Source organism: Leucoraja erinacea, chromosome 6 (genome assembly GCF_028641065.1).
Source record: "Leucoraja erinacea ecotype New England chromosome 6, Leri_hhj_1, whole genome shotgun sequence".
NCBI lineage: Eukaryota > Metazoa > Chordata > Chondrichthyes > Rajiformes > Rajidae > Leucoraja > Leucoraja erinaceus.
Genome location: NC_073382.1, coordinates 12,038,527 through 12,062,459, shown reverse-complemented (window position 1 = coordinate 12,062,459; position 23,933 = coordinate 12,038,527). Strand labels below are relative to the sequence as shown.

Genomic DNA, 23,933 nt, shown 5'->3' with positions numbered 1-23,933 from the left:
AGGACCCAACACAGATCCCTGAGGCACCCCACTAGTCACCTGCCTCCAACCCGATAAACAGCCATTCACCATTACCCTCTGGCTTCTCCCATTCAGCCACTGTTGAATCCATCTTGCTATTCCTGCATTTATACCCAACAGTTGAACCTTCTTAACCAACCTTCCATGAGGAACCTTGTCAAAGGCCTTACTAAAGTCCATATAGACAACATCCACTGCTTTAGCCTCGTCAATTTCCCTAGTAACCTCTTCAAAAATATCAAGAAGATTAGTCAAACATGACCTTCCAGGCACAAATCCATGTTGACTGTTCCTAATCAGACCCTGTTTATCCAGATGCTTATATATATTATCTCTAAGTATCTTTTCCATTAATTTGCCCACCACTGAAGTCAAACTAACAGGTCTATAATTGCTAGGTTTACTCTTAGAACCCTTTTTAAACAATGGAACAACATGCGCAGTACGCCAATCCTCGGGGACTATTCCCGTTTCTAATTACATTTGAAATATTTCTGTCATAGCCCCGACTATTTCTACACTAACTTCCCTCAATGTCCTAGGGAATATCCTGTCAGGACCTGGAGACTTATCCACTTTTATATTTTTCAAAAGTGTCAGTACTTCTTTTACTTTGAACCTCATAGTATCCATAGCTACTCTACTAGTTTCCCTTGCCTCACATAATTCAATATCCTTCTCCTTGGTGAATACCGAAGAAAAAAAAATTGTTCAATATCTCCCCCATCTCTTTTGGCTCTGCAGATAACTGTCCACTCTGTCTCTCCAATGGACCAATTTTATCCCTCGTTATCCTTTTGCTATTAATATAGCTGTAGAAACCCTTTGGATTTACTTTCACCTTACTTGCCAAAGCAACCTCATATCTTCTTTTAGCTTTTCTAATTTCTTTCTTAAGATTCTTTTTACATTCCTTATACTCCTCAAGCACCTCACTTACTTCATGCTGCCTATAATTATTGTAGATCTCCCTCTTTTTCCAAACAAGATGTCCAATTTCCCTTGAAAACCAGGGCTATTTCTAATCTTTACTGTTTCCTTTCAACCGAACAGGAACATAAAGATTCTTTACTATGTGAATACTAAAGATTATTTAACCCTGGGTTAAATTCCTTATCTATGCCCCTCATTATTTTATTTACTTCATCCCCGAAAAACCTGCAGCATATCCAGTCTCTCCTTATAACTCAAGCCCTCCAGTCCTGGTGTGAAGATCCTTGTGAAACTTTTCTGCACACTTCTCAGTTTAACGATATCCATCCTATAGCTAGGTGACCATAACTGTGCACAATATTCTAAGGTGGTCTCACCAATGTCTTGTACAGTGTAACATGAAATCCCAACCCTTGTAGTCAGTGCCCTGACAGATGAAGGAAACCATCCACAATTTGTTAAATAGTGTCTCTGCAGTAGGGATAAAACAATTGCAGGCTCTGGGAGTTATTAGGCACACGCTTCAAGTAGTCCCCCCCACTGTTGATGTTGGCATCGGTGACCTGTACTCCTCGATAGCAGGGCTGGGGTACACAAAATGGATGATTCAGCACAGGAGGCTATTCAGGTGGATCTGTCAAAGAGTTTCCCATCAGCCCAACGTCATAATCATAGGATCATACAGGCACTTTGGCCCAACTTGCCATTTTGTCCCATCGACACTAGAAACATAGAAAATAGGTGCAGGAGTAGGCCATTCGGCCCTTCGAGCCTGTCTAATCCCACCTACTTGCGTTCAGCCCATTTCCCTCTAAACCAGTCCTATCCATGTACCTGTCTAAATGTTTCTGTCAAAGTTTGGCTTAGTTTGCCCTTGGTTGAATCTCTTGGCCAAATGTGGCTCATCCAGCAACTCTGCACTCTCTTAGGATGATACGGGGTTGCAGTTAAACGTGAGGCCTCTGCCTCTGAACAGGCAGGAAAGGGAGGGCCATTATTACCCGTGATGGAAGGCGATGACCGTGTTATTTTGCCGACAGGTGTGCGTGGGAAAGGAGCCAAAGGCTACCCTGGGCAAGAGGGTAAGAAAGGAGAGCAAGGAGCACCCAACACCCAGCCGGGAGAGCCTGGACAACCCGGAGCGCCTGGACCCAGGGGCAACGTCGGTAATGCATCCCGCTACGCCTGCGTTCAGCGCCGCCCCTCACCGCGACCTGTCCTGTTCAACGCTGCACGAGACTGATGTGTGATTGACAAATGCGCTGCCGTTCCTCATTGTCTTCTCTACGGCTTGCATTAGGTTACCGCGGTGCCGTTGGCCTACGTGGACCCCCAGGACCACCCGGACCTTTATTCCCGTCAGACAAGCAAGGGAAACCAGGTGACCCTGGACCACGGGGGTTTGACGGAGCCCAAGGTAAAGGATTTATCCCGATCTAATGTGGACAAAAATGCTAGAGAAACTCATCAGCAGGTGAGGCAGCATCTATGGAGCGAAGGAATAGGTGATGTTTCAGGTCAAGACCCTTCTTCAGACCGATCTAACGGTGTTATTGACCACAGTTGGCCTGGACTCTCACTGAATGACCAGTAATGGTCAGGGAAATGTCTCATCACAGATCACAGACCTGAAACATTCATTCTCCACAGATGCTGCCTGACCTACTGGGTGTTTCCAGCATTTTCCATCTTTATTTGTCATTGACAGAGGTCCAAATGACTGATTATATGTAGTCAGGTGTCTGACTAAGTGTCCAGACTCTGAGTGAAAAAGGATACAAAGTGCTGGAGTCACTCAGCGGGTCAGGCAGCATCCCTGGGTCGGTACCCTTCTTCAGACTGGGTTCCAACCTGAAACATCACCTATCTATGTTCTACAGAGATGCTGCCTGATCCGCTGTGTTAGTCTACCGTTTTGTGTCCCTTTTTGTGGACCAGCATCAGTAGTTTTTAGTTTCTAGGGACTTTGAGCAATCTCGATTAGTCAGGATTCTGAGTGACTGTGACCGGGCAGGGTTTTCACTCATTTACTGTGTTTGAGAAACTGTCTCATGAGGTGACTGAGTGATGAAGAGTCAGGGGGCAGCACGCTGGCGCAGCGGTAGAGTTGCTGCCTTCCAGCACCAGAGTCTCGGGTTCGATTTTGACTACGGGTGCTGTCTGTACAGAGTTTGTGCATTCTTCCCGTGACCGCGTGGGTTTTTCCCAGGGGCTCTGGTTTCCTCCCACACTCCAAAGGCATACAGGTTTGTATGTCAATTGGCTTCATTGTAGGTAAAGATCGTTAGACCTCATTTGGACTACGCAGTTGCAGCATGGGACCCATACACAAATTAAAAACATTTCTTCCATCGAACGTGTCCAAAGACAGGCGGCTCGATTTGTTACTAACACCTATGAGAGAGAAGCGAGTGTCACCAAACTTCTGAATTCTCTGGGGTGGAACCCTCTCCAAGACAGACGTGAAGCTCACCGTTTGACCTGTTTTTACAAAATGTTAAATGGTCAGCTCGACATAGATTACAATACCTACACCAAACCCAAACCAATTAGGAGCAGACGAGGGCATTCGATGCAATTTGTGATCCCAGCTACAAAGACAGATGTGTACAGCAATTCGTTCTTCCCCCGCACAATTAAAGCATGGAATAATCTCCACCCTACTATAGTTACCCAACCAGATGCAACTAAATTTAAAGTAGCTCTTTCTTCCCAATAACCCTTTCTGGCTTAATCCCGCCCTTCACCACCTCCAGTTTAAATTCCATTTGGAATATTTTGGAGGACCAAGAAACCAAGAACCAAGAAAATCGTCCTCAGTGTGTAGGATAATGTATGGGGTGATCGCTGGTTGGCGTAGACTCTGTGGGCCAAAGGACCTGTTTCTGCGCTGTATCTCTAAACTAAGCTAAACTAAACTTGACGTGACTGCGATTGGTCACAGAGCTTAAAACATGTGTGCACTGCATTGAGAATCAACGGGATCTATCTGCTGCTCAACATGGTTTCCAGTGTTGGGATCGCCATCTGACGTCTCCAGATTTTGGCAACGGGACTTGAGCACCGGGTACAGAGAGAGGCTTGGGGGTGACGTGGATGGGTTTTGAGATTGGCTAAACATGTCTTGCCTTATCACAGGTCATTCTGGCCTGCCAGGCCCCTCCGGCAGAGCTGCTTTCCCAGGGATCAGAGGTGACAAAGGAGATCCAGGAAGAGCTGGACTACTTGGGCCACGTGGAGCTGCGGGAGAGAGGGGGCCACTCGGCCTTCCTGGGATCGATGGCATTCCCGGCAACAAAGGCAAGTCCGCCGCCTTTCCCACAGAGGTGCCGTTTCAAGAAGACAGGATGGGATCAGAAATTGGCCATTCGGCCTATTGAGATATTCGGTTTATTGAGATATTCAGAAGGCTGGTGACAAATTCACTTGGTGACTGGGACGCAAAGGCCAAGAGGGATTTCCACAATTTGCTCAGATGGAAATGTCCCCACTGTGATCCCAAATATCTACGTCTCATCCTGGGATCCGCTACTGGGCAGTTTGCTCCGTTTTTAATCCTCTTAATTGTCCAGAACACTTTGTGGAATAAAGAATAATTGAAGGAGCAGGGAGCTTTCAGTTGGGTGCAAGGGGCAGGGATATCCAGTGGGGGGGAATGGAACAGGAGTACCCTCTGATACACAGAGTGGGGATACCTGTAGGCAGGCAGGGGTATCGGTGCAGAGATATAGGCTGGGCAAACGGGATGGCCTTATAGGACGGGTGTAGGGTGTGGATGTATTGGGAATGGGTGGTCGACCGATGTACAGGGTAGGGGTACCCAATGGGTAAATGTTGCCTAGTTGGTGCATGGGGTAAGGTACACAGTGTGTATATGGGGCATGGGAACACAGTGGGTGTATAGGGTGGGTGTACATTGCTCAATGGGTGTGCAGAGTAGGGTACATAATGGGTACATGAGGCAAGGGCACCCATACCTGAAGTCCAGAACCCTTGACAAGGTGCATGGCATGGGTTTACAGGGTGCTGAGCCAATGGGTATATATGAGGCAAGGGCACCCAGTTGTTCTAGAGGATGGGAGTACAGTTGAGTGGGTGTATGGGGTTCAATACGCCACGGGTATATACATGGCAGGGACACCCAGTGCATGGATGGCATGAGTGTAGAATGCCCAGCGGGTATAAAGGTGCAGTACCCAATGGGCATACATGGGGCAAGGCAACTCAGTTGGTGTACAGAGCCCAGAGGGTGTATGGGTGCAGTATGGAGCAGGGGTTCCCGGTGGATGTACGAGCTAGGGGTACCATGTTGGTGTAAGGAGTAGGGGGTCCCATGTGGGTGTATAGGGCAAGGGTCCCTGGGTGGGCTGGGCAGTAGGGTTGTACCTCTGGCAGTATCGTGCCTCGTTGTCGCCTGTTGGATGCCTTACGTTAGACTGTAACCTCCCTCTGGTGCTCTGTGACTGCAGTGCGTACCATCTACAAGCTGCCCTTACTTATCCAGGCAACTCCAACAAACCTGCCATCAAGGGCCAAGGTAGGATAACACCACCACCTGTAGATAGACATCTAAGGTCTATCAGGGTCTGAAGAAGGCTCTCAACCCAAAACGTCACCTTTCCTCCTTTTCTCCAGAGATGCTGCCTGACCCGCTGATTTACTCCAGAACTTTGTGTCTATCATTATTTGAACCCTTTTGTCTGCTCCACCTCCAGCCTTGGATGCTGGGAAAATGGGACACCAATTGTCACATCGAATGGTCTATCTTTGGTGTAAACCAGCATCAGCGGTTCCTTCCTACACCACCACCTGCAGATTCCCCACTCGCGCAACATCCTAACCTAGAAATATCTCCCCGGATCTTCACCCTCACTGGATCTAAGCCCTGGGTCTCGCTCCCCAACTGCACCGTGGGAGCACCTTCATCACAAGGACTACAATGGCTCACCAGCTTCACAGGGGCAATGAGTGATGGACAATATTCCTGGCCTATCCAAATGACACTTTTAAGTACAAAATTGGGCTTCTGGTACTTTTGGCGGGCAGTGGACTTTGATGGGTTTTCTCTGTGTCCGATCCATATCCCATCCAGTGTCGTGACCCAACCATGTCTCCATCTGGAGTGGGGGTTCACTGCCCAAGCCGACCTATTCATCCTGGAGGTGCGAGCACTGTGCTGTGTACTGACATTGTTTTTGAAACTGTTGTAACTGATCACTTCTCTGTCCATTGACAGGTCGTAAAGGGGACCAGGGCATGATGGGGTTCCCTGGGGGTAAGGGCCAACCTGGAGATTCAGGAGCCACTGGTGTGAAAGGTTATATGGGACTCCCAGGTGAGTGAAGCTGCTTCTCTTCCTGCCTCGCTCCAGGTCCCCATTGGGTGCTAGGATCTCGCGACGTCCTGGTGTACCTGAAAATAACTGCAGTAACTCAGCGGGTCAGGCAACATCTTTTGGAGAAAAGCAATAGGTGACGTTTCAGGTCCAGACCCTTCATCAGACTTGCCTCTGGCGGTGAGGGTAAAGAAGAAGGGTCTGCAGAAGGGTCTCGATCCGAAACATCACCTATTCCTTTTCTCCAGACATGCTGCCTGACCCACTGAGTTACTCCAGCTTCTTGTGTCTATCTTTTTGTGTCTACGCATTGGTGATCATTTTCCATTGTTCAATAGATTCAGGATCAGTTTCTGTGGATTGGAGGATAGCTAATGTTATCCCACTTTTCAAGATAGGGGCGAGAGAGAAAACGGGGAATTACAGACCAGTTAGCCTGACTTCGGTGGTGGGAAAGATGCTGGAGTCAATTAATCAAGAGGTAATAATGGGGCATTCGGATAGCAGTAAAAGGATTAGTCCAAGTCAACATGGATTTATGAAAGGGAAATTGTGCTTGACTAATAACCTGGAATTTTTTGAGGATGAGTCAAGTAAAATGGATGAAGGGGATGTAGTCTATCTAGACTTTCAGAAAGCCTTTGATGAGGTCCAGCACAGGAGACTGGTGACTAAAATTAGAGCACATGGTATTGGGGGTAGGGTGTTGACATGGATAGAAAATTGGTTGGCAGACCGGAAGCAAAGAGTAGGAGTGAACGGGTCCTTTTCAGAATGGCAGGCAGTGGCGAGTGGAGTGCCGCGAGGCTCGGTGTTGGGGCCGCAACTGTTTACCATATATATTAATGATTTGGAAGAGGGAATTAGGAGCAACATTAGCAAGTTTGCAGATGACACAAAGCTGGGTGGCAGTGTGAACTGTGAAGATGATGTCAGGAGGTGGCAGGGCGACCTGGACAGGTTGAGTGAGTGGGCAGATGTGTGGCAGATGCAGTATAAAATAGATAAATGTGAGGTTATCCACTTTGGCGGCAAAAACAAGGGGGCAGATTATTATCTCAATGGGGTTAGGTTAGGTAAGGGGGAGGTGCAGCGAGACCTGGGCGTACTTGTACACCGGTCACTGAAAGTTGGCATGCAGGTACAGCAGGCAGTGAAGAAAGCTAATGGAATGTTGGCCTTCATAACATTAGTCATCCTGCCAGTTCCATTCTCCGCATCCCTGCATTGCTTTATCGCCATTCTCCTAGCCGCCACTCTCCTAGCCTCCTGAGCCTCCACCCTCATCTGTTGCCGAACCTGCTTTGTCTTTCCCTACGTCTGTTCCCCCCCCCCGTCCCCCCTCCCGTCCCTCCCTCCACCCTATTTTCAATCTGAAGAAGGGTTCTGACCAGAAACATCACCCATCCTTTTTCTCCAGCGATGCTGCCTAACCCACTGAGTTACTCCAGCGCTTTGTGTGTCTCCATTCTTGTTGGTCACAGGTTCGAAGGGATTTCCAGGTCCTCAGGGCCCAGCCCCTGCTCCTCAACCCGTGGCAGTTTCGGTAGGTCTTCATGGGCTGCCAGGAGACCCTGGACGCCATGGATTTCCTGGAGATCCTGGTCCAAAGGGAATTTATGGCGATCAAGGTGAGAATGTGATCTACCTTCTCTCCAAACTGTCAGTAACATGCGTGGCATTGAGGGAGCACAGAACATGTATAAGGCAGGGCAGGCCATTCAGTCCATTGAGCCCGTTTCATCTTTCAGTAGCTCCTTGACAGCCCCAGAAGTTCTGATCCATGTCCAGAAGTCTACCAATCCCACCACGGCATATCCAATGCCTGAGCACCCACGGCCTCTGGGGAATTGCAAAGATTTACAATTCCCGGAGAGTTGATATTTCTTCTCTCAGTTTCAGAACGCATTGTCCTCGCTTATCTGAGATGACCCCTTCAGTACCGAGTGCATCTCGGCATCCATCCCACCACAGCATGTTGGGGGAGTCCAGAACCAGGGGTCATAGTTTAAGAATAAGGGATAGGCCATTTAGGACTGAGATGAGTAAAAACCATTTTCAGCCAGAGAGTTGTGAATTTGTGGAATTCTCTGCCACAGAAGGTAGTGGAGGCCAATTCACTGGATATATTCAAGAGAGAGTTAGATATGACTTGGGGCTAACGGAAGTAAGGGATATGGGGAGAAAGCAGGAACGGGGTACTGATTCTGAATGATGAGCCATGACGATATTGAATGGTGGTGCAAGCTCGAATGGTCTACTCCTGCTATTTTTTGTTTCCACGTTTCTAATCTTCTCACCTCCCGAACCTTGGTTGGTATCTATCAGCACCAGTCACCTCAGTATGTTCTGCCGATCGATCCAGTGAACCCTGAAGTGCCTCATCGACAAGGCCAGTCAGAGGCATCATCTTCTCCCCGCGCTCTCAGCAAGTCTCGTGGTGTCTCCCATTGTAGAATGCCCACCCAACAGCACAGTGGGGCTCATGGACTTGAGGACAACTCACCACAGCCATCACAACTGCAACCAAACGTCCAGTGGATATTGTATTGCTGTTTGTGGCATCTTGCTGAACATAAAATTGGCTGTGGCAGAGACCGCAGTTGTAGATACATAGATACATAGAAAATAGGTGCAGGAGTAGGCCATTCGGCCCTTCGAGTCTGCACCGCCATTCAATATGATCATGGCTGATCATCCAACTCAGTATCCCGTACCTGCCTTCTCTCCATACCCCCTGATCCTTTTAGCCACAAGGGCCACATCTAACTCCCTCTTAAATATAGCCAATGAACTGGCCTCGACTACCCTCTGTGGCAGAGAATTCCACAGATTCACCACTCTCTGTGTGAAAAAAGTTTTTCTCATCTCGGTCCTAAAAGATTTCCCCCTTATCCTTAAACTGTGTGACCCCTTGTTCTGGACTTCCCCAACATTGGGAACAATCTTCCTGCATCTAGCCTGTCCAAACCCTTAAGAATTTTGTAAGTTTCTATAAGATCCCCCCTCAATCTCCTAAATTCTAGCAAATAATTCTAAATTTTGAAGGAATTCATTGGCTGTGAAGCACTGGGATAATCTGAGGTGGAGCAAGGCGCTATAGGAATGCAGACCTGCCCTGAGAAGACCCCTTGTCTTCTTCTTTCGTGTGGTGTGCACAGCCTAAAGTTGTTGTACAACTTGTTCTATTTGATCTTCCGTTTGTGCACGCCGAGTTGATTGCATTCGTCGAAACAGGGCGGACCACGTGAAGGTTGCAATCTTCCACCCCACCCCTTGTCAAGGGTTCTGGACAGTTAGGGATGGGAGGGGCAGGGTTAGTTTTGCCTGTCTTCGATTGGAGATTCTCCTTGATGCACTCTGACTGCTGTTCTCTCCCAACAGGTCCCAAGGGCCCAAAGGGTCAGACAGGATTGCCTGGCCTGTCCAACTCACCCGGAGTGGCGGGCCCGCACGGTGACCCGGGTTTGATCGGACGACAGGGTGCACTCGGATTTCAAGGTATAAAGCATCCTGGCAAACGAGCCACCTCTCTCTTTCAACAGAATTTATTTTCTCAAGGCTAAAGGCCACAAGCCCGGGTATAAGAACCCCCACAAATGCACTGTACTATCCAGGTTGAAGTCACTCAACAGGTCAGGTAGCATTCGTGGAGAGAGATATCCCATCAGAACTACAACATGTGTGTGCTCGTGTATGCGCACATGCTTGTGCATTGTGCACATGTGTGTGTGTGTCTTTGTCTCTCTATGTTTCTCTGACTGTGTCTCTCTCTCTACTTCTGTGCATCTCTCTATTTCTGTCTGTAGGTCTCTGTCAATGTCTCTCTGTGTATCTCTCTGTGTCCCTATATGACTCTTTTTGTTTGTGTGCATCTGCCTGTTTGCCTGTGTGTCTGCATCTGTGTGTGTGTCTCTCTGTCTGTTTGTTCGTGTTTGTCGGCTTGGCTCTGTCTATCTGTGTGACTCTCTGTCTATTTGTCTGTCTATGTCTGTGTCTTTGTGTGTCACAGCTCCATGTGTGCATCCCTGGAGGTCACGTATGGAGGGGGGGGGGGGGGGGGGGGGGGGGGGGGGGGTATGAAGATAACTTGCTTCTACAGGTTTTAGCTGTAGAGAAACAGCATAGAAACAGACCGTTAGGCCCATTGAGTCGATGCTGACCATCACTCCGTGTTATCCCACTTTCTCTTGCATTCCCTGCATGCTCGGGGCTATTTACAGAGGCCAAATAACTGACAAAGCCGCACGTCTCTGGGATATGGGAGGAATCGGGAGCAATATGCAGAAACACAGGTACTATTACAATGTTTAAGATACATTCAGACAGGTACATGAATTGGATAGGTTTGGAGGGATATGGGCCAAATGCAAGCAGGTGGGACCAGTCCAGATGGGACATGTTGGTCGATGTGGGCGAGTTGGGCCAAAGGGCCTGTTTCCACACTGTATGACTCTGACTCTATGATCCACATGTTCACAGGGAGAAGGTGCAAACTCCACACAAACAGCAACCGAGGTCGGGATTGAACCCGTGTCTCTGGCGCCGTGAGGCAGAAGTTTACAGGTGCATTACTGTGCCGCTCTAAGGTTGAGTTTAGTTTAGAGATACAAAGCTACAGTGCGGAAACAGGCCCTTCAGCCCACCGAGTCCGTGCCGACCAGCGATCCCCACACATTAACACTATCCTACACACTAGGGACAATTTACATATACACCGAGCCGTCTTTGGAGTGTGGGAGGAAACCGAAGATATCGTAGAAAACCCATGCGTTCACGGTGAGAACATAGGAACTCCGTACAGACAGCAGCCGTAGTCAGGATGGAACCCGGGTCTCCAGCGCTGCAAGTGCTGTAAGGCAGCAACTCTACTGCTGCACCACCAGCAGTTTCTGATTGTCTGGAGTTCCCCGCCGCTGTTGTTGCAAAGCTCCGTCGCTCGGTAGCTGCTGCTGGGATGTGTCTGACCTTACCTCTGCTTCACAGGACCACAGGGAGTGCCGGGATTGCGTGGGATGTTGGGAATGCCAGGCCGCAGCGTCAGCGTAGGATATCTCCTGGTCAAGCACAGCCAGGCGGAGCAAGTGCCACCCTGCCCCTTGGGCATGAACAGGCTCTGGGATGGATACAGCCTCCTCTACGTGGAAGGACAGGAAAAATCCCACAACCAGGACCTGGGTATGTTGGGGAAGGGAGCGGGTTCCTGCGTGTGTGAACTGAGGCAACGTACACGATTCCTACCAATTCACCAGCCAACTCCCTGGGAAAGGAGTAGGAAGAGGCCATTTGGCCCCAATACCATGCTCTGCCCCTCAGTGAGTTCTAGCTGACCTGTGTCTACAGAATTCAAGACATTTGCAACCCCTTAAGTGAAAGAATTCCTCCACCTCTTGTTCCGTCAGATCTGACCTTGCATCCGAACTCTGCTTCCCGTCCCAAACCCTGCTGTCCGGGGTAGCAACCACTCGGTATCTAGAAACATCGAAACATAGAAAATAGGTGCAGGTGGAGGCCATTCGGCCCTTCGAGCCAGCACCGCCATTCATTGTGATCATGGCTGATCGTCTCCTATCAATAACCCGTGCCTGCCTTCTCCCCATATCCCTTGACTCCATTAGCCCCTAGAGCTCTATCTAGCTATCTCTTAAATCCATCCAGTGATTTGGCCTCCACTGCCCTCTGTGTCAGGGAATTCCATAAATTCACAACTCTCTGCGTGAAAAAGTTTTTTCTCACCTCAGTCTTAAATGACCTCCCCTTTATTCTAAGTCTGTGGTCCCTGGTTCGGGACTCGCCCAACATTGGGAACATTTTTCCTGCATCTAGCTTGTCCAGTCCTTTTATAATTTTATATGTTTCTATAAGGATTCCCCTCATCCTTCTAAACTACAGTGAATACAAGCCTAGTCTTTTCAATCTTTCCTCATATGACAGTCCCGCCATCCCAGGGATCAATCTCGTGAACCTACGCTTCACTGCCTCAATCACAAGGATGTCCTTCCTCAAATTCTACCCTGTCCTCACCGTCAGACTCCGTGACCTAGTGAGATCACCTCGTCTGTCTGATCTTAATCTCTGGTCCCAACCCCCCTTAGCTTTCTCTTCTCTTCTTTCTTAAAATGTAACAAAACTAAGTTTATTCACTTATTTACAATAACAATATTTACAGAACAAACAATAACACCAAATGAAAAACTCACCAAATATTCGTATTACTAAGTATCCAATGACTGTTACAATCCTGATCCAGGATACAGTTAAACCCCGCGGTCCCCAGTTGTCTCAGAAATACCCGGCGGTGCCCATGGACATTGTGTGTTCTTTCTCAAAGGACACCCGGGCACTGACGTAACACTGGGAAAGGGGCTATCAAGACCCTTGGGGTCCCCTCACACGATGCCCCTGAACTTGGGGAACAAGCGACAGCTTCCCCCAGTGTTCGTGATGCAGTGCCACATTCCCCCTGCAGCCTCGCCAACTCTCCTGTTCCATTGCACTGTCTGGAGGCAGGTCACTCACACTCTCACACACTTACACACATACACATTCCTGGATGGACTGAGGCATTCTCCCCATGTTCAATAGACCGCAGTGTGGCAGTGGGTTAGAGTCACCTTGGGGCTGAGAGGGGGGCCTCCCCTACAGTGCTTCCTCCTCTCCACACCTCCCCACGGTGCTCCCTCCTCTCCTTGCCTTCTGGCTGAACTTCACACCCACCAGCCTCATCCTAGGACACGTTGTGCGTAGGGGAGAGGGCAGAGCCGAGGATGTCCTGGTCGGGTTGCTCCTCGGCCTGGCCAAGCTGGTTATCCGTCAGTCAAGGCGCCAGGTGGAATAGGGCCCTGCCCGAGCCGGCTGCCTGCCCCTTTTCCAGGGTTACGTCCGTGCCCGGGTGGTACTTGAGAGGGACTACGCGCTGTCCACAGGCGCCCTGGGGGAATTCCAGGACCATCGGGCATCGCGTGGGGCGGAAATCATCCTCAATAAGGATGGTGATATCGTTGTGTAGGAGTTTATTTAGTCTGTGTAGGAAAGAACTGCAGATGCTGGTTTAAATCGAAGGTAGACACAAAATGCTGGAGTAATTCAGCGGGACAGCCAGCATCTATGAAAAGAAGGAATGGGTGATGTTTCGTCACTCATTCCTTCTCCCCAGAGTTTATGTAGTATATTTGTTTGACTTGTATTATGGTGGTGGGTTTTGTTTCATTTTATTTTGTACTATGTAAATATTATTGTTAATTATTGATTAAATTATATTTAGTTAAAAAAATGTTTTTAACAGTGCTCCCTCCTCTCCACCCCTCCCCGCGTTACTCCCTCGACACCATGCTGTCTCTCCGGTGTGAAGCCTACCCTGCGAAGAGGGTATGGCTTCCATTGCCACTCCGGACAGGGAGAGGGTGACGTTGTCCCCAGGTGCCTGGGCAATGGAGACGGTGAGTCTGTCTGTGCCCGTTCACCGTTACCGGGTGCACTGATGCTGTCGTTCCCCTCCCCCCCCCCCCCCCCAGGCCCCCCCAGGCCTGGCTGGCTCCTGTATGCCTCGCTTCAGCACCATACCCTTTGTCTACTGCAACATCAACGAAGTGTGCTACTACGCCAGCAGAAACGACAAGTCGTACTGGCTGTCCACCAACGCGCCCATCCCCATGATGCCCGTGGCCGATGAAGACATCAAGCCGTACATCAGCCGGTGCTCAGTGTGTGAGGCTCCCTCCCTCGCTGTGGCCGTCCACAGTCAGGACATCACCATCCCCATGTGCCCGCAGGGCTGGCGCAGCCTCTGGATCGGTTACTCCTTCCTCATGGTAATAACATTGCGGCTTTCATCAGCGGAACTCTCCGCGCTCTCCTACCTGTTCCACCATCCTTCCTCCCATCCCCACAGCCCTGCAATTTACATAAGCTTCTGCCTAGTGCCCCTCGGAAAGTTGAATGCATTCATTAGTTTATTAGAAACATAGAAACATAGAAAATAGGTGCAGGAGTAGGCTATTCGGCCCCTTCGAGCCTGCACCGCCACTCAATATGATCATGGCTGATCATTCAACTCAGTATCCTGGACCTGCCTTCTCTCCATACCCCCTGATCCCTTTAGTCACAAGGGCCACATCTAACTCCCTCTTAAATATAGCCAATGAACTGGCCTGTGGCAGAGCATTCCAGAGATTCACCACTCTCTGTGTGAAAAATGTTTTTCTCATCTCGGTCCTAAAGGATTTCCCCTTTATCCTTAAACTGGGACCCCTTGTCCTGGACTTCCCCAACATCGGGAACAATCTTCCTGCATCTAGCCTGTCCAACCCCTTAAGAATTTTGTAAGTTTCTATAAGATCCCCCCCTCAATCTCCTAAATTCTAGCGAGTACATTGGCCAAGTATGTACACATACAAGGAATTTGCCTTGGTGCTCCACTCGCAAGTAACAACACGACATACAGTAAACCATTAAGAATAAAACATTAAAACATTCAAAATAAAACATTAAGTTGCAGTTGAATGTGCCGTCAGGCAACATGTCCAAGATCAACGTTAGACCTTCCCTCCTCTCTGAAGAACATGGGACAAGTAGGTCACCAGACCTTTCCAGCCTGCAATACGACCATAGCTAATCTATGCTGTCCTCATCTCCTCTCTGTGGACTTATAATCATATAACCATATAACAATTACAGCATGGAAACAGGCCATCTCGACCCTTCTAGTCCGTGCCGAACACGTATTCTCCCCTAGTCCCATATACCTGTGTTCAGACCATAACCCTCCATTCCTTTCCCGTCCATATAACTATCCAATTTATTTTTAAATGATAAAAACGAACCTGCCTCCACCACCTCCACTGGAAGCTCATTCCACACAGCCACCACTCTCTGAGTAAAGAAGACCCCCCTCATGTTACCCCTAAACTTCTGTCCCTTAATTCTCAAGTCATGTCCCCTTGTTTGAATCTTCCCTACTCTCAGTGGGAAAAGCTTATCCACGTCAACTCTGTCTATCCCTCTCATCATTTTAAAGACCTCTATCAAGTCCCCCCCTTAACCTTCTGCGCTCCAAAGAATAAAGCCCTAACTTGTTCAACCTTTCTCTGTAACTTAGTTGCTGAAACCCAGGCAACATTCTAGTAAATCTCCTCTGTACTCTCTTTATTTTGTTGACATCCTTCCTATAATTAGGCGACCAAAATTGTACACCATACTCCAGAATTGGCCTCACCAATGCCTTGTACAATTTTAACATTACATCCCAACTTCTATACTCAATGCTCTGATTTATAAAGGCCAGCACACCAAAAGCTTTCTTTACCACCCTATCTACATGAGATTCCACTTTCAGGGAACTGTGCACAGTTATTCCCAGATCCCTCTGTTCACCTGCATTCTTCAATTCCCTACCATTTACCATGTACGTCCTATTTTGATTTGTCCTGCCAAGATGTAGCACCTCACATTTATCAGCATTAAACTCCATTTGCCATCTTTCAGCCCATTCTTCCAAATGGCCTAAATCACTCTAGACTTTGGAAATCCTCTTCATTATCCACAACCCCATCTATCTTAGTATCATCTGCATACTTACTAATCCAATTTACCACACCATCATCCAGATCATTGATGTGCATGACAAAGAACAGTGGACCCAACACAGATCCCTGTGGCACCCCACTAGTCACCCCGATATCTCCATACTGCTATCAACACTTTGAATAATCCAGCATCCACCACCCTCAAGACAGCGATTGACCGACCACCTTCTATGAAATGTCTGCATATCTCAGGGCGGCCCGGTGGCACAGCGGTAGAGCACCAAGATCCTGACTACGGTGCTGTCTATACGGAGTTTGCACGTTCTCCCCGTGATCGCGTGGGTTTCCTCTGGGTGCCCTGGTTTGCTCCCACACTCCAAAGACGTGCAGGTTTGTAGGTTAATTGGCTTCTGTAAAATGTCACTAGTGTGTAGGGTAGAAGTTTACAAGTGATTGTCGGTCAGCGTGAACTCAGTGGGCCGAAGGGCCAGTTTGCACGCTGTATAACCATATAACCATATAACAATTACAGCACGGAAACAGGCCATCTCGGCCCTACAAGTCCATGCCAAACAATTTTTTTTTTTCCCCTTAGTCCCACTTGCCTGCACTCATACCATAACCCTCCATTCCCTTCTCATCCATATGCCTATCCAATTTATTTTTAAATGATACCAATGAACCTGCCTCCACCACTTCCACTGGGAGCTCATTCCACACCGCCACCACTCTCTGCGTAAAGAAGTTCCCCCTCATATTACCCCTAAACTTCTGTCCCTTAATTCTGAAGTCATGTCCTCTTGTTTGAATCTTCCCTATTCTCAAAGAGAAAAGCTTGTCCACATCAATGTCTATCCCTCTCATCATTTTAAAGACCTCTATCAGGTCCCCCCTTAACCTTCTGCGCTCCAGAGAATAAAGACCTAACTTATTCAACCTATCTCTGTAACTTAGTTGTTGAAACCCAGGCAACATTCTAGTAAATCTCCTCTGTACTCTCGCTATTTTGTTGACATCCTTCCTATAATTGGGCGACCAAAATTGTACACCATACTCCAGATTTGGTCTCATCAGTATCTCTGAACTAAACTAAACTGAGAACCCTTCCTGAACACCTCCTTTAAATGCCTCTGGCAGTTAAGAGGCTTTTACACAGGTTTGTGAATATGCAGGGATATATGACTCATGCACACAGAGATTAGCATAACCAACATGGTCTGCAGGGATATTGTGGGTCGAAGGGCCTGTTCCTACCCTGTACTGTTCTTTGTTCATTAAATCTCTCCTTAGCCGTCTCTACTCGAAGACAACCAGAACTGAAGTGCCTGACCACTGGGTCTCTTCCCTAATCCCTGCCCCTCCCAATTTCACAGCTGTATATCATTGTTGACTGGTGCCTGGCAGATTCTCCAGTCCCACAGCAAACACTGGGCAGAATTCCCATGAATCTTAATCCCTCGAGCACGGGCAACATTCCTAGGGTTAACCCTCTCTATGCCAGTGTGGATTTTCTCCACCCGGACTTTGACCTGACCCACTGAGTTACTCCAGTTTATGTCAATGTTCAGTGTAAACCAGCATCTGTAGTTCCTTCCTACATACCTTCCTTTGCTGTACGTCGGAACTTATTGTCTTGTCACTTGGCTGCTAATATCTTGAACTTGTTGGGTCCCGACCAGCTTCCCCAAGGAGGGAATCCCCTCTATATAAATTCAAGGTTTGTTTCTTGTTCCTGAGCAAAGTGTTCCTTGAGGAAAACTTGTGGGAGCAAGAGTTCTGGTCTGAGGAAACCCGAGGAAAAAAGGCACTATATAAATGCAAAGCCTGGTTCCTTGCACAGGAAGGAACTGCAGATGCTGGTTTAAACCAGATGGACACAAAATGCTGGAGTAACTCAGCAGACCAGACAGCATCTCTGGAGAAAAGGAATAGGTGACGTTTCAGGTTGAGACCCTCTGAAGAAGGGTCCCTACCCAAATATTACCTATTCCTTTTCTTCAGAGATGCTGAGTTACCCGCTGAGTTACTCCAGCTTTTTGCATCTATCTTCTGTTTCTTTGTAGTTCGATGGTGAGCGAACCATTGTACAGGGGACTGGTGCTGCTGTTTTAAAAACATAGAAACATAGAAAATAGGTACAGGAGGAGGCCATTCGGCCCTTCGAGCCAGCACCGCCATTCATTGTGACCATGGCTGATTGTCCCCTATCAATAACCCGTACCTGCCTTCTCCCCATATCCCTTGACCCCACTAGCCCCTAGAGCTCTATCTAACTCTCTCTTAAATCCATCCAGTGACTTGGCCTCCACTGCCCTCTATGCCAGGGAATTCCATAAATTCACAACTCTCTGGGTGAAAAAGTTTTTTTCTCACTTCAGTCTTAAATGATCTCCCCTTTATTCTAAGGCTGTGGCCCCTGGTTCTGGACTCGCCCAACATTGGGGACATTTTTCCTGCATCTAGCTTGTCCAGTCCTTTTATAATTTTATATGTTTCTGTAAGATCCCCCTCATCCTTCTAAACTCCAGTGAATACAAGCCTAGTCTTTTCAATCTTTCCTTATATGACAGTCCCGCCATCCCAGGGATCAATCTCGTGCCCCCTTGTTTTTGCCACCATAGTGGATAACCTTACATATATCTATATTATACTGCATCTGCCACGCATCTGCCCACCAAAACTGTACACAATACTCCAGATGTGGTCTCACCAGAGCGCTATTAGTGTTTTTTGTGGATTTGTTTCTGACACTGAGCCTGAACTCTTTGCTCTTTCTCCCCCCCACAGCACACGGGCGCGGGCAGCGAGGGTGGCGGCCAGTCGCTGGTCTCTCCCGGCAGCTGCCTGGAGGATTTCCGCACCACCCCCTTCGTGGAGTGTAACGGCGCGCGGGGCACCTGCCACTACTTTGCCAACAAGCAGAGCTTCTGGCTGTCCACCATCGACCCCGAGCAGCAGTTCGAGGACCACCCGGCCTCTGAAACGCTGAAGGCCGGGCAGCTCCTGACGCGGGTGGGCCGCTGCCAGGTCTGCATGAAGAACTTGTAACCACGCCATCGGGCCACCACTCCCGGCTGCCCATCTCCACGCCGAGACAGGAAACCCTCCGTCCAGTTGCCCTCGGGTTTTCCCCTCTCCAAGCCCCGACTGAGTGGCTCTCCTCAAGGTGGGCCCTGCTTGCTATCGCCTAATGCCCTGCTTGCTGGACCCAAACACTATTCTCTGACCCAACACAGCTCAATATCCACGGGCTGCCTGCCGACAATGGCCTTGACGCTCTGCACCCCATTCCCGCTCTGACACCCAGAACCTGGGGCCACGTCCCACCCGCCCTAGTAACCTCACCCCCCCCCCCCCCCATCCCACCTGAGGCTCCTCCCCCTGACTGCGGGAGTTCCGCAGTGTCACTGGAGGGGAGCCTCACACCAAGGGAGTGCTGCCCATTTCAATGAGGAGTTGGTGGTGATGGAGACCGATCTTGGGGATATTCTGCCGTTGTGATGAGTTGTGTCTCTGCCCAGGGACTCTGCCCTCCCATGCATCAACCTACAGTAACATTAGGAGGTTTTCCTTTGCTCGAAGATAGACACAAATTGCTGGGATAACCCAGTGAGTCATGCAGCGTGTATTTTGGAGAAAAGGAATAATGTTGTTTCAGATTGAGACTCTTCTTCAGACACATCAATCTGAACCCAAAACGTCACCCATTCCATTTCTCCAGAGATGCTGCCCTACCCACTGAGTTACCCCAGCAGTCTGTGTATATCTTCAGTGTAAACCAGCATCTGCAGTTCCTTCCGACACTTCTTCCTTTGCTGTATGTAGGAACCTGATGTCTTGCCACTTGGCTGCTAATTTTGTGGGCTTGTTGGGTCCTGACAGGCTCCCGCAAGGAGGGAAAAGGCGCTATATAAATTCAAGGCTTGTTTCCTTCTTCCTGAGAAAAAGAAAGGGAATTGTGGGACCTTGTGGGTGGCTTGTGGGGAAAAAGAGCTCTGGTCTGAGACTCAGTACAGGACACACGGTTACTGACATATTTTACCAGGTAGATGGGTGCAGCCAGAATCTCCAGACAAATACTCAAAAAGTGCTGGAGCAACTCAGCAGGTCATGTCGCCTAGTTCCACGGCCTCCTGACCCGTTGAGCTACTCCACCGTTTTGTGTCTCCTCCGTAACCACACCTATCCATCTTCTCCAGAGATGCTGCCTGACCTGCTGAATTACTCCAGCACTTTGTGCCTTTTCTTTGTAAACCAGTATCTGCAGTTCCAAACTTTCCCCAACTGGGACTGGCCCCGGCCAGGAACACGACTCTATCAAAGGTTTATCCGTGAGGGTTCGTTGGGTCCCAACGGGTTGATCGAAGGAGGATAAAGGTGAACCCTAGCATTGTAAACAGGGGTCCCACGTATATAACAGCAAATATTTAAAGGCTTCAATAAAGACAATCAGAGCTTTTTAGCAATAACAACCCAGACTCAAATTTGTCCAAATTGTTTCTGTTCTATTAAAAGGTATTGGTTTTTGGCTGAAATTATGTTGGGCCTCACCCCCAAGGACAGGTCATTCCATCTGCGTAAACTTTCTTCACACAAATAAAGCTGTTAGTTCTGAAAACGATTACTTTAACAGCAACTTTCAAAATGTTTGTATTCAGGAGCTGGCTCAGCAGTAGAGTTGCTGCCCTCCAGCACCACAGACCTGGGTTCATTCAACCCTGACCACAGGTGCTTGTCTGTACGAAGTTTGTACTTCCTCCCTGTGATCAGCGTGGGTTTTCTCCGGGATGCTCCGGTTTCTTCCCACACTCCAAACATGTACGTGTTTGTGGGTTAATTGGCTTGGTAAAATTGTAAACATTTCAGTGTGTAGCATAGCGTTAGTGTGTGGGGATCACTGGCTGGCGCAGACTCAGTGGGCTGAAGGGCCTGTTTCCGCGCTGTATCACTGAAGGATAAAGGTTTAGTTCACTGCTGTAGTTCGCTGTGGGGTGGGGTGGGGCAGTGCCCAGGGTCCTGAGCACAACATGACTGGAGATTGTGTCTTTCAGGTTAAAAGTTAAACCCAGACTCTATATTCTGTTGCACAATGTTATTCAGGGAAATGAGTGCTATCCTGGCCAACATTCCATTCACAACCAAAACCAAAACCAAATCCTTGCAGATTCCATTTCCCTCTGGGCAGCTGAGTGGGGGAGGTGTAAAGTCCAATTTGCCTACAGGAAATCACGACTGGCAGGAAAGCACGACTGCAAACCAACCCAACTGGCTACAGTGCATTGCCGACTGGTGCAAACGGTGCTATGTAAATGTACATCCTCTCCCTAGGCTTCTTTGCCAAGCAATTCAGTGTTTGTACTTGAATCTGTGCGAGTTACGGGCTGCTTTAAGTGCTACGTATCTCACCACTAATTTATGGCAGTTTGACAAATGATATGCGATTTGGCAATAATGTGTGTCACTGACAGCTGAAAGGCTTAACAAGGGCTAAAAAGGTGTTGCTAGAAATTCCCCGACAAGAGCAGGAGAGCACCGTGTCGAACAGTGGGAATTACGTTTAAGTTTGCCCCCCACCCGAACCTGCTTACAGGGCAATGCTGATCCCCTGCCAGTATGAAGGGGACAGGGTAGGGCCCTGCCATGGCAGGAGGGGGAATGACCCCTGCCAGTGTGAGGAAGACAGGATGGCATCCTGCCAGTGGGGGGAGGGGAGGACTGGAGTAGAGGGGGGGGGGGGGGGGGGGGAGAAGGCAGATACCCCCCTGCCAGTGTAACACCCAGCCAGTGCAAGGGGGAAATGACTACTGGCCCCTGACAGTGTGGCACTCTGCCCACTTAAGGGGGGGCATGTTGGGCCCCCAGTGTGTGTTGGGCGGAGGAACAGAATGGCACCCTGTCAGTGTGAGGAGGTGGGCACTGTGTACTCCTGCCAGTGTGCGTAGGGAGTGGTGAGGGGGGGGGGGGGGGACTGTGAAATTGTTTTGGAAAGTTTTTCTATAGTTGAAATTAGCCAGTGGAAGTGGATTTCAGAATTGGCCCAATGCTCCCCATCATGGAGATATAGCAGCCAGAGGGGTTTCTACCATCCTGTGTTGACCGGATTTACTGCAACTTACTCTGCAATGTTAGACAGCAAAGTAACACAATTAATTGTCACGCTATAGCACACACGGTCGTAACAAAACAGAAGCTATGCTTGTTCAAACTGCGATTACTTGTACAAAATTATCCCTTTTTATATGTACTGTAAGGCATGAAGCTCTCAATCGATGTAATTATCCAGATTAAAAATATTTTACCAGACAGAACTCCTTCGATGTGGTTTTAACAATTGTCTCTATCTAAGTCCCATTTGTACAGAGCCTCACACCCAGCAATCTGAGACTGATGTGCCCCCACAGTAGTATGGGAAAACCTCAGCACATTGCACTTGCATGGGAAGTTGCCATTGTAATTGTGGGCAAATAGATTCCTGTCAGAATGCTATAGTGTTAAAGGGCAAATCTCTAGATTACCTATGGAAGACTCCGAGGATCGACTGCACTGTACAGTCCGACTCAGACCCAGGTCAATCGCACAATGAAACATTCATTCAGTTTATTCATGGTTGGACGGCGGAGGGTGGCTAAGAGACAGGGTGTTAGGGCCAGGCAAGGTGCAGGCAGCACCATTCCCCTGAACATCAGCACTGCGTTTTAACCCAACAATAGTCACCACCGCTGATGCAAGGTGCTTGTTATTGCAGTTTACTTAACTTAATTCCAGTTAAAGCACTTTCACTGGGAGCTCAATTCCATATTAGCCACATTTAAGGCACGGTGCAAGGCTTAGAGTTGTAGTCAAAGCATGTGTCTGTGGGTAACTGTCTTACCATGTAACAGGGTTTGTGCGATGGACACAAAATGCTGGAGTAACTCAGCGGGACAGACAGCATCTCTGGTTAGAAGGAATAGAAACATAGAAACATAGAAATTAGGTGCAGTAGTAGGCCATTCGGCCCTTCAAGCCTGCACCGCCATTCAATATGATCATGGCTGATCATCCAACTCAGTATCCCATACCTGCCTTCTCTCCATACCCTCTGATCCCCTTAGCCACAAGGGCCACATCTAACTCCCTCTTAAATATAGCCAATGAACTGGCTTCGACTACCCTCTGCGGCAGAGAGTTCCAGAGATTCACCACTCTCTGTGTGAAAAAAGTTCTTCTCATCTCGGTTTTAAAGGATTTCCCCCTTATCCTTAAGCTGTGACCCCTTGTCCTGGACTTCCCCAACATCGGGAGCAACCTTCCTGCATCTAGCCTGTCCAACCCCTTAAGAATTTTGTAAGTTTCTATAAGATCCCCTCGCAATCTCCTAAATTCTAGAGAGTATAAACCAAGTCTATCCAGTCTTTCTTCATAAGACAGTCCTGACATCCCAGGAATCAGTCTGGTGAACCTTCTCTGCACTCCCTCTATGGCAATAATGTCCTTCCTCAGATTTGGAGACCAAAACTGTACGCAATACTCCAGGTGTGGGTGACGTTTCGGCTCGAGAGCCTTCTTCAGACTGAGAGTCGGGGGAGAGGGAAACGAGAGATATGGCAGGGTAAGATGTAAACACTAAAGATGAAAGGGGATGAGGATCAGAGAAAGTGTAGCATAGATCATTGTTAGCTCGGGGAAGGCGACAACAAGGCATACAATGTAAAATGTAATCAGAAGGGCAGTCAGACTGGTCAGGGAACTAGGATGGAGAGGGAAAGCAAGGGTTACTTGAAGTTAGAGGTCAATATTCATACCACTGGGTTGTAGGCTCGCCAAGCAAAAGAGGGCAATAAGGTATACAATAGATACAGGGCTTAGATACAATGGATTAGGATCAAACTGTTGATGAGTTCCTAATATGCTTGAAACCAACGTGGCAATTAACATGAAAGCCAGAAATAGAGAGCCATGGCAAGTTTAGTTTAGAGATACACAAGAGAAACAGGACCTTCCACACAGACCGTTCACACTATTTCTATGTTATCCCATTTTCGCATCCATTCGTTACACACTATGAGTAATTTACAGAGGCCAATTAACATACAACCTCGCACGTTTTTGGGATGCAGACGGAAACCAGAGCACCTGGA

At 48.5% G+C, this 23,933-nt stretch overlaps 1 protein-coding gene across 1 annotated transcript in view; it reads left to right on the top strand.

Moving 5' to 3' along the window:
- LOC129697813 (collagen alpha-6(IV) chain-like) overlaps nt 1-20,289 on the top strand; it is a 166,334-nt gene extending 146,045 nt beyond the window's left edge. Inside the window, exons 40-48 of the mRNA XM_055636439.1 lie at nt 1,995-2,120; nt 2,255-2,371; nt 4,093-4,254; nt 6,191-6,289; nt 7,774-7,920; nt 9,674-9,790; nt 11,276-11,467; nt 13,814-14,100; nt 18,601-20,289. Coding sequence (XP_055492414.1) covers nt 1,995-2,120; nt 2,255-2,371; nt 4,093-4,254; nt 6,191-6,289; nt 7,774-7,920; nt 9,674-9,790; nt 11,276-11,467; nt 13,814-14,100; nt 18,601-18,861 — 1,508 coding nt within the window. The 3' untranslated portion in view covers nt 18,862-20,289. The remainder of the gene's footprint in view (nt 1-1,994; nt 2,121-2,254; nt 2,372-4,092; nt 4,255-6,190; nt 6,290-7,773; nt 7,921-9,673; nt 9,791-11,275; nt 11,468-13,813; nt 14,101-18,600) is intronic.
- The last annotated feature ends 3,644 nt before the right edge of the window (nt 20,290-23,933 follow it).